The sequence below is a fragment of the Coregonus lavaretus genome (genome assembly GCF_964263955.1).
Source record: "Coregonus lavaretus genome assembly, chromosome: 31".
Lineage (NCBI taxonomy): Eukaryota > Metazoa > Chordata > Actinopteri > Salmoniformes > Salmonidae > Coregonus > Coregonus lavaretus.
This window is the reverse complement of record NC_140018.1, coordinates 24,783,768-24,795,202: the sequence shown is the minus strand read 5'-3', so window position 1 is coordinate 24,795,202 and position 11,435 is coordinate 24,783,768. Positions and strand designations below refer to the sequence as shown.

General features: G+C 42.6%; 1 protein-coding gene across 2 annotated transcripts; it reads left to right on the top strand.

The window, feature by feature from the left end:
* Positions 1-3,032: 3,032 nt before the first annotated feature.
* On the top strand, positions 3,033-11,213 carry LOC311106383 (5'-deoxynucleotidase HDDC2-like). Of its 2 annotated transcripts, none has more exons than XM_084148717.1 (6): positions 3,033-3,111; positions 3,274-3,395; positions 3,594-3,696; positions 3,799-3,867; positions 10,446-10,584; positions 10,687-11,213. In XM_084148717.1, exons 1-6 carry the CDS (start codon positions 3,040-3,042, stop codon positions 10,818-10,820), a joined length of 639 nt encoding a protein of 212 aa, XP_084004843.1. In that variant the 5' UTR covers positions 3,033-3,039; the 3' UTR covers positions 10,821-11,213. The 2 variants fall into 2 exon arrangements, with proteins under 2 accessions (XP_084004843.1, XP_084004844.1); XM_084148718.1 differs by having other exon boundaries at positions 3,594-3,700; positions 3,803-3,867; positions 10,687-11,211.
* The last annotated feature ends 222 nt before the right edge of the window (positions 11,214-11,435 follow it).

Here is an 11,435-nt window from a genome sequence, read left to right as displayed (position 1 = left end):
AAACGCATGTCAAAAATGTTATAAATTGATTTGCATTTTAATGAGGGAAATAAGTATTTGACCCCCTCTCAATCAGAAAGATTTCTGGCTCCCAAGTGTATTTTATACAGGTAATGAGCTGAGATTAGGAGCACACTCTCAAAGGAAGTGCTCCTAATCTCAGTTTTTTACCTGTATAAAAGACACCTGTCCACAGAAGCAATCAATCAATCAGATTCCAAACTCTCCACCATGGCCAAGACCAAAGAGCTCTCCAAGGATGTCAGGGACAAGATTGTAGACCTACACAAGGCTGGAATGGGCTACAAGACCATCGCCAAGCAGCTTGGTGAGAAGGTGACAACAGTTGGTGCGATTATTCGCAAATGGAAGAAACACAAAATAACTGTCAATCTCCCTCGGCCTGGGGCTCCATGCAAGATCTCACCTCGTGGAGTTTCAATGATCATGAGAACGGTGAGGAATCAGCACAGAACTACACGGGAGGATCTTGTCAATGATCTCAAGGCAGCTGGGACCATAGTCACCAAGAAAACAATTGGTAACACACTACGCCGTGAAGGACTGAAATCCTGCAGCGCCCGCAAGGTCCCCCTGCTCAAGAAAGCACATATACAGGCCCGTCTGAAGTTTGCCAATAAACATCTGAATGATTCAGAGGAGAACTGGGTGAAAGTGTTGTGGTCAGATGAGATCAAAATCAAGCTCTTTGCCATCAACTCAACTCGCCGTGTTTGGAGGAGGAGGAATGCTGCCTATGACCCCAAGAACACCATCCCCACCGTCAAACATGGAGGTGGAAACATTATGCTTTGGGGGTGTTTTTCTGCTAAGGGGACAGGACAACTTCACCGCATCAAAGGGACGATGGACGGGGCCATGTACCGTCAAATCTTGGGTGAGAACCTCCTTCCCACAGCCAGGGCATTGAAAATCGGTCGTGGATGGGTATTCCAGCATGACAATGACCCAAAACACACGGCCAAGGCAACAAAGGAGTGGCTCAAGATGAAGCACATTAAGGTCCTGGAGTGGCCTAGCCAGTCTCCAGACCTTAATCCCATAGAAAATCTGTGGAGGGAGCTGAAGGTTCGAGTTGCCAAACGTCAGCCTCGAAACCTTAATGACTTGGAGAAGATCTGTAAAGAGGAGTGGGACAAAATCCCTCCTGAGATGTGTGTGCAAACCTGGTGGCCAACTACAAGAAACGTCTGACCTCTGTGATTGCCAACAAGGGTTTTGCCACTAAGTACTAAGTCATGTTTTGCAGAGGGGTCAAATACTTATTTCCCTCATTAAAATGCAAATCAATTTATAACATTTTTGACATGCATTTTTCTGGATTTTTTTGTTGTTATTCTGTCTCTCACTGTTCAAATAAACCTATCATAAAAAATTATAGACTGATCATGTCTTTGTCAGTGGGCAAACGTACAAAATCAGCAGGGGATCAAATACTTTTTTCCCTCACTGTAATTGTTACCCAGAAAATATTTGATATTGAGATAAAAAGGCTGCATAGTGTACCACCGTATGAATCATAATACCCATAAAAGCTAGCGGTCAAAGAGGGAAATAGTTCCAATCGTTTTTCCACCATTCATTTTTTCCCATAGGGGATTTTAAATAAGGGCTGTGTTTCGTGTAGGCTTACCCTGGTGTGACGTTTTGATAACCGTGTAAATCTCTCTAGGACAAGGTAACTTTTTGTATTTTTGTACCCCTTTTTTCTCCCCAATTTCGTGATTACAATCTTGTCTCATTGAGAAGCGCTGCATCTCCCCAAAGGGCTCGGGAGAGGCGAAGGTTGAGTCATGCGTCCTCCGAAACATGACCCGCCAAGCCGCGCTTCTTAACACCTGCTTGCTTAACCCGGAAGCCAGCTGCACCAATGTGTCGGAGGAAACACTGTTCAACTGATGACCGAAGTCATCCTTCAGGCGCCCGGCACAAGGAGTCGCTAGAGCGCAATGAGCCAAGTAAAGGCTCCCCGGGCCAAACCCTCCCCTAACCTGGACGATTCTGGGCCAATTGTGTGCCGCCCTATGGTACTCCCGGTCACAGCCGGTTGTGACACAGCCTGGGATTGAACCCCAGGCTGTAGTGACGCCGCAACACTACGATGCAGTGCCTTAGACCGCTGCACCACCTGGGAGGCCCAGGACAAGGTGACTTATCAATATATTTGCCTGTATTTGACCCCCCCCAAAATGAAATGCTAATTAGCTGCTAATGTGGCTATGAGTGCCATGATGATCTGGACGAGACTGCCGAAGCGAAGCAAAGGTAAGAATCTTTGGATTAACTATCTAATGTTAGCTAAATGTAGTAATGAATAAATTGGCTAAATTTCTTTAAATGGACAATTCTGTGAACTGTCTTGAGCAAGTTTTAAATTGACACAATACCTGTTAGCAAAGGTGTCAGCTAGAGATGACGTGCAGGAGCTTGCAGGGATTTGTTGTTTTGTATGATGTCTACTTTGATGCTAATTAGCATTTTCGAATCTCAGAATAAATTGAAACAAATATATTGATAAAAGTCACCTTGTCCGAGAGAGATTTACATGGTTATAGAAACGTCATGCCAGGGTAAGTCTACATGAATCACAGCCCTTATTTTAAGTGCTTCTAAAATCCCCTATGGGAAAAATGAATGGTGGAAAAACGATTGGAACCATTTCCCTGTTTGACAGCCATTCGTTTTATGGGTATTATGACACCTCCACCATGGGGCTCTATTGGACCTTCAATTTACATTCCAATTGTAATGTATCATATGGGGGGCATTCTATTGCTCATAAAAATCACTTCGTTAACATTTAAAAAACGCGTTATTATACCTTTTATGTGTTAGAAATGTAATTAATCTGTACATAATGTCAACTAGTATAGTTTGCCTAATAAGACAACTGTTCTGCCAGTGCTGTGCTTATGGTTTGTGCATTGCCTTGTTTATGATGCCATCTATTGGCTCTATTTGAGCATTGCAGACATTTCTGGCCATGCTTTTATGTACTACCGGTTCGCCAAGATACCAATGGCCGCCTCCATATACTCCGACGGCATGAAAAATATGTTGCAATTTATGAAACTTATTGGGCAACTGAAAGTAAGACATTTATTACGATAAGGTTTATTTAACGGCACTATTCATGTGATGAAGCATAATTTCAACCCATGTTTGTTTGCATGATTTAAATGAATAGTATAACTTACCCTACCTTTTTTATGGCTACTTTTTGGCAACAATTTCTTTACCTCCATCCTGCAGCGCGTGCCACGGACGGGCTGGGTCTACAGGAACGTGAAACAGCCGGAAAGTGTGTCTGACCACATGTACAGAATGTCCATGATGGCTCTGACGATAGCAGATCACAACGTCAATAAAGAAAGGTAAAGTTGGTTTGCAAACTAGATCATCTGTTCAAACTTCAAACATTGCAGGTATAATATAATTTGTTATAAACGTTGCATGACTTTCTTTGACTTTTTCATGCTTAATTACTAGGTAAGGCCTACAATGAAGTATTATATTGGATGCAGGTATTTATGGATTTCTTTTTTTATGAATGACCTACATTTCTCTCTTAGGTGCATGAAGTTGGCCTTGGTTCATGACATGGCAGAATGCATTGTGGGTGATATTGCACCAGCAGACAACGTTAGTAAAGCAGAGAAACACAGAAGGGAAGAGGCAGGTTATTTTTACAAACCTTCCATGGTGTCAAAATGTAGGAAATTGTAGATTTGTAAATTCCTCAGAAATATCAGTCAATGACAATCTGTCCTTTCTCAGGAAGCAATGCGGCACCTCACTGGTCTTCTCCAGGAGGGCTTGAGGAAAGAAATCTATGAACTCTGGGAGGTCAGTCACAGCTGTTTTCCCACTTTGTTACATTCATCTTTATGTGCCTGTAGTATGTGTTTGTTTCTCATCTCTCCAATCAACCAGCTGTTAAATTGGTCTTTCGGACGTGGTGGAACGCTATCCCTCCACATCCCGGTTCAACCCTAATGCTAGCCTCAACCCTACCTTCATGTCCATACCCCAGCTCAACCCTAACTGTCTACACTCTTAGAAAAAAAGGATGCTATCTAGAACCAAAAATGTCTCTTTGGCTGGCCCCATAGGAGAACCCTTTGAAGAACCCTTTTTGGTTCCAGGTAGAATAGTTTTGGGTTCCATGTAGAACCCTTTCCACAGAGAGTTCTATATGGAACCCAAAACGGTTCTACCTGGAACCAAAAAGGGTTCTCCAATGGAGACAGCTGAAGAACCCTTTTGGAACCCTTTTTTCTAAGTGTAGTATCAACCACAACCCTAACTCTATACCTTCATGTCCAGACCCCGGCTCAACCCTAACCCGAGCTTCAACACAACCCTAACACTAATCTAGTTCCCAGACACTTCTGCCCAAATGCGCGAAGAGTCTGGTGAACCAATGCGTCAAACTTGGCCTTCGTTATCGTTAGTCAATACAGAGAGCCAGAAGAATCTCCCGGTGCATCTCCCACAACACCTTCCTCCTAAACCTTCCTCGTACGTATCTTGTGCACCTCAGTTTACGTTCCGCCTTGCAGTTGTGTGATTCGCTAAAATTAAATTATGACAAATACTTTACTCAGTAGGTCACGCCCATAGAATTATATGGTCACTCCCACTAAGGCCATTGAATCGTTGATAACCCAGGCTTACAGTGCATTTGGAAAGTATTCAGACCCCTTGACTTTTTCCACATTTTGTTACATTACAGCCTTATTCTAAAATTAAAATGTAAATGGATTAAATGATTTTTTCCCTCATCAATCTACACACAATGCCCCATAATGACAAAGCAAAAACGTTTTAATTTTTTTATTTACAGCTTGAGTCTTCTTGGGTATAACGCTACAAACTTGGCACACCTGTATTTGGGAAGTTTCTCCCATTCTTCTCTGCAGATCCTATCAAGCTCTGTCAGGTTGGATGGGGAGCATCGCTGCACAGCTATTTTCAGGTCTCTCCAGAGATGTTAGATCGGGTTCAAGTCCGGTCTATGGCTGTGCCACTCAAGGACATTCAGAGACGTGTCCCGAAGCCACTCCTGCGTTGTCTTGGCTGTGTGCTTGGGGTCGTTGTCCTGTTGGAAGGTGAATTTTCACTCCAGTCTGAGGTCCTGAGTGGTCTGGAGCAGGTTTTCATCAAGGATCTCTCTGTACTTTGCTCTGTTCATCTTTCCCTCGATCCTGACTAGTCTCCCAGTCCCTGCCGCTCAAAAACATCCCCACCGCATGATGCTGCCACCATCTTGCTTCACTGTAGGGATGGTGCCAGGTTTCCTCCAGACATGACGCTTGGCATTCAGGCCAAATAGTTAAATCTTGGTTTCATCAGACCAGATAATCTTGTTTTTCATGGTCTGAGAGTCTTTAGGTGCCTTTTGGCAAACTCCAAGCAGGCTGTCATGTACCTTTTACTGAGGAGTTGCTTCTCCCCCGATTGCTAGGAAGAGTCTTGGTGGTTCCAAACTTCTTCCATTTAAGAATAATGGAGGCCACTGTGTTCTTGGGGACCTTCAATGCTGCAGACACTTTTTGGTACCCTTCCCCAGATCTGTGCCTCGACACAATCCTGTCTCGGAGCTCTACTGACAATTCCTTCGACCTCACGGCTTCGTTTTTGCTCTGACATGCACTGTCAACTGTGGGACCTTATACAGACAGGTGTGTGGCTTTCCAAATCATGTCCAATCAATTGAATTTACCACAGGTGGACTCCAATCAAGTTGTAGAAACATCTCAAGGATGATCAATGGAAACAGGATGCACCTGAGCTCAATTTCGAGTCTCATAGCAAAGGGTCTGAATACTTAAGTAAATAAGGTATTTCGGTTTTTTATTTTAAATAAATTAGCAAAAATGTATACAAACCTATTTTCGCTTTGTCATTATGGGGTATTGTGTGTAGATTTATGAGGGGAAAAAATCATTTAATCCATTTTAGAATAAGGCTGTAACATAACAAAATGTGGAAAAAGTCAAGGGGTCTGAATACTTTCCGAATGCACTGTATATGCGCTGTGCACAATAGCCTGGGGACAAGTTTACCCTAACCTTAAAGTGGAACTGACAGGATTTTAGCAACATTAAATCTTATTAAAATGTGTTGATATACACCCCCAGGAAGAATATGACACCTTTTCTTTTTGGTTTTACATTTTCTGACAAGCGAGCATTTAGATATGGTCATTTCCACATTTTCATAAATTCCTAGAATGTTTGGGACATATACTAAGGTGTTTGTGACGATTCTATAGCAATACATTTAGTTTTATTTTATTTTTATTTAACCTTTATTTAACCAGGTAAGCCAGTTGAGAACAAGTTCTCATTTACAACTGCGACCTGGCCAAGATAAAGCAAAGCAGTGCGATAAAAACAACAACACAGAGTTACATATGGGGTAAAACAAAACATAAAGTCAAAAATACAACAGAAAATATATATACAGTGTGTGCAAATGTAGCAAGTTATGGAGGTAAGTCAATAAATAGGCTATAGTGCAAAATAATTACAATTAGTATTAACACTGGAATGATAGATGTGCAAGAGATGATGTGCAAATAGAGATACTGGTGTGCAAATGAGCAAAATAAATAACAATATAGGGATGAGGTAGTTGGGTGGGCTAATTTCAGATGGGCTGTGTACAGGTGCAGTGATCGGTAAGGTGCTCTGACAACTGATGCTTAAAGTTAGTGAGAGAGATAAGTCTCCAGCTTCAGAGATTTTTGCAATTCGTGGGTAAGTGGCCGTGCGTTTGGACAATTAATAGTAACTGCAGTAAATAAAACCTAAAAAAACATCTGTCTCGTCCAGGACCGGAGTCTACGCAGACCGGTGTGCCATAGCCAAGCAGACCTTCAGTAGGCCTTTATGCAAATAAGCCATTTGCCACGAGGGCCTGCCAACATTCACTTTGAACTGGACTGTGTGTTTACAGGTAGTAGCAACTGCACGACTTTAGATCATTAGAACACATTCGCCAAAAGCCAGAATATACACCTGAATGGATTTCTGCAAATATGTAAATACCACGGGAGGCCTCTTACATTTGGGAACATTCCAGTCCTATTGATCAAACAACCATGAAAAGGTATGCTCTATCCCTCAGTTATCAACAACAAGACCAACAACTAATGCTAGCCAGAGCGAGATTAACTAAAATCTAACGAGGGAACATTATATAAACTTTCTCAAACTTTTTAAGCTAGTTGGCCGTCATAAATTGAACTGATAAACTATGGTGGAATAGTAGCCTGCTCGTCCTTCTGCAGCTTGCCTGCCAATGCATGCTTTTCCCAACCCACGTTTTGACAACTGAATGGGAACTTGCCTGCCTGTCCATTTGATCTATGAAAAATACATTTGATTGACAAATAGCTGAGGGTAGGTTCATAAATTGCCTCCAGTGTGTCAGTGCGCTCTGGGTCGTTCATAAATTCCGAGCGTGGTCAGATTGTCTGTTCGTAAATTCAGTGTTTCGCTCTCTGAGCGTTCAGCGCGCACACTACACGATTGACACTGGAGGCTCTGGCCGAGGAGTAGGTAGGGTTGATCCGAGCGTTCCTCACAACGGCAGTCAAGCACCCAAGCTAACTGGCTAAAGATACAAATGAGAGAACACCTCACTCTGACCATTATACTCGCCCTAGCAGAGATGGTCAGGCTGTTTACATGTTGTCTAGAGCGTTAGTGACTGTTGCTTTTTTTGCCTACGTTTACTGACACAGTTCATATTCAGTGGGTGTTGCGCGTTTGTAAACAGTGTTGCCAACTTAGCGACGTTGTCGCTATATTTAGCGAGTTTTCAGACCCTTCTAGCGACACATTTTCAAAAAAGCGACTAGCGACAAATCTAGCGACTTTTTCTGGTGTTATTGGAGACTTTTGGAGACTCTGACGTGAAAGCAGGTATCATTCTTACTCTTCACAACGAGCAGCGGGTGCTGCCGTGGGCCCCACCTAACGTTAAGCTCCGTGCTTTTAGCTTGCTAAATAAAGAGCTACATAAATAGATACGCTTATTAGCCACGTTGTGACTGACTTGATCATTGTCCTTGCTAGTTTTTTTTGTAGTAAAATTCCCAGCCTTTGAAACTGAAAGTGAAGTGGGTGGAGGGCAGCAAACAATGTACTACCATTAGGCCAGCTGTGATTTACAACCTGATAGCAATATTTTTTGGACTACCAACAAATGTATTGGTTAATTATATTAATCATGCATTGAACTGCATCCATCTATTCTGCCAACAATGCCTTAGTGCAGTCCTTCTCAAATAGTGGGGCCCCGGGGAACATGCTTTTTTTTGCCGCAGGGAGTAGGGTTTTGATGACATGACAAACTCCCTGTGTGAGGATCTACTTTTTTGTAAATATGTCAGAGACTGAGCCACAGCTGAAGAGCTATTCAAAATGCTGGACTGCTTCCTGACTGAGAATGGGTTAAAGTGGGAGAACAGCATTGGTGTTTGCAGTGATGGTGCACAGACTATGGCAGGGATGAGAAAAGGACTTCGGGCACTCATCAAGAAGGCCTCACCTAATGCTGAGTGGACACACTGTGTTATACACAGAGAAGCACTGGCATCAAGGCACCTTTCCTCTGAATTATGTGAGGTTATGACTGACATTGTAGGTGTAGTCAATTTTATAAAGACCAGACCACTAAAAACAAGAGTCTTCTCTGCTATCTGTGAGGTGATGGGAGCTGAATATCAAGCTGTGCTGTTTCACAGTGAAGCAAGGTGGCTGTCACGAGGAAAAGTATTGTCCCGAGTTTTTGAGCTCAGAGAGCAGATAAGAATGTTTTCGGAGCAGGAGCACAAGTATGACCTTGCAGAAAAATTTAGTGATGAGAACTTACTGGCAAAACTGGCCTACCTGAGTGACATATTTGGAAAGCTAAATGAACTAAATCTACAGCTTCAAGGGAAAGATAAACACCTCCCTCAGGTCACAGACAAGATCAGCTCTTTCACTCGAAAGCTTGCAATGTGGGGCAGGCGACTTGATGAAGGAAATACTGATTCATTCGAGAACCTGCATGAATTTGTTGACACTACTGACTATGATGCCACATCAGTGATTCCATATATTAAGCAGCATTTTTCATCACTGATGGGATTCTTTAAAAAGTACTTCCCTGAAAACAGTTCCCAATATGACTGGGTGAGATATCCGTTCAATGCACCAGCTCCAACTGGTTTCAGCTCTGCAGAGGAGGACCAGTTCATTGATATGACGTCTGACTCCACATTGAGACTGAGGTTCACATCACAGACACTGAGTGAATTCTGGCTGAGTGTAGAGAGGCAGTATCCACTTTTAGGGCAGAGGGCCATGGGCATTCTTCTTCCTTTTGCAACATCTTATCTTTGTGAGACTGGCTTCTCTGCTGTTGCTGCACTGAAGACCAAGTACAGGTCCCAGCTAAACATTGAGCAGGAGCTGAGAGTTGCAGTATCATGCTTCAAACCCCGCTTCGAAAAGCTGTGCACTGCAAAACGTGCTCATTGTAGCCATTAATCCTGACTTCCTCATTTTGATTTAAAAAAATCAGCACAAATTGTTCATATATTGTGCTCCTGAGTTAATGTTGCTGATCAATTTGAATGTATTATTATTTATTGATTATATTTTATTTTATTTTTCAGTATGAAATGGTCAAAAAAAAATTACAGTTTAAATAAGGTTTGAATATTTTTTATTTAATTTCAGGTAAATTGATGCACTTTAAGTATTTTCTGTTACAGACTAAAAAACAATGTTAATAAAGTTATTCTTTGTTCACCTCCCGAGTGGCGCAGTGGTCTAGCTAGCTGTACCACTAGAGATCCTGGTTCGAATCCAGGCTCTGTCGTAGCCGGCCGCGACCGGGAGACCCATGGGGCGGCGCACAATTGGCCCAGCGTCGTCCAGGGTAGGGGAGGGAATGGCCGGCAGGGATGTAGCTCAGTTGGTAGAGCATGGCGTTTGCAACGCCAGGGTTGTGGGTTCGATTCCCACGGGGGGCCAGTATGAAAAAATAAAATAATTATGTATGCACTCACTAACTGTAAGTCGCTCTGGATAAGAGCGTCTGCTAAATGACTAAAATTTAAAAATGTAAATGTAAGTTGATCTATATTTCTTTCTTTTATATTTCTTTTCTTTTTCTTTCTTTTTTTTCTTTAATGTTAATAAGGATACAATGTTATGCAGAGTGGTACTTATAACAATTTTATAGACAAATTATACTATTTATAGTCGCGGCGGAGATTTGGGGGGCGCGAAATGTTTACTTCTTCCTAGGGGGGGGCGTAACAGAAAATAATTGAGAAGCACTGCTTTAACCCAAGTTGCAGGAGCCCAGCTCCGGGTAGCTCCAGCTTAATTTAACCACTGCCCACACCGTGTGCCCAGGAGTATGAGAGCCAGGCGAGTGCTGAGGCTAAGCTGGTAAAAGAGTTGGACCTGCTAGAGATGATTCTGCAGGCCCATGAGTACGAGGAGCTGGAGGGGAAACCAGGCAGGCTACAGGAGTTCTTTGATTCCACACAAGGTAGGTACTACCTCTTCTTTAACCTGGTAGTGAGGGCTGATGATCGGCTCTATGGGCTATCTAAAGGTGGTGTACATTTTTTAAAATCTCCATCCACCTCAGGCCGATTCCACCACCCAGAGGTAGTCCAGTTTGTGAAGAGTCTAAATGAAGAAAGAGCTGGTCACATGGCAGCTGGAGGTGATGGGTCATCTGGGAGCTCAGAGTCCAAGAAACCAAGAACAGACTCCTCCTGACTTCAACATTCCCACTGAATGACGCTACATTCAGCTTGTGTCAATGATGTTGTGGTAGCCACTGTTCGAACTGCTCCTCACATGACATGGTAGAATGTTGTCATGGAAACCTGGTGGTTCTGGTTGGTGAGTTGTGGAATAATGAAGCAAAAGATGTGCTATCGTTGAAAACAAACGTGTGCCCTGTTTTACTCCCAAAATGCTCATTTTATTTTACATAGATGGACAGGATTTTGAAAGTCATTTGTTTATAATGAACGTTTCCGGATGTGCACATATTTCACCTGTACAATTCCTGTGATGTATCAGAAGATGCACCTATTTTATTTTGTTTTGAGTTGTTTGACCTCTTAAGCTGTAAGGCTTCATTAAAACCATTGGTTATGACTACTAGTTATATGACTACAACATTTCTTGGAAATAATTCCCATAGGCCTACACGTTCCAATCAATAGAAACTGCAAATACCTCAGGCTCCATTATAATAAACCTAACGCAATGGTCAATCTAAGCGCTGGGCGGTTTTATGCACCTCCAAAGCATTATTTTTTTTTGGCCACACCCGTTGCTGACAGGTGTATAAAATCGAACACACAGCCATGCAATCGCCATAGG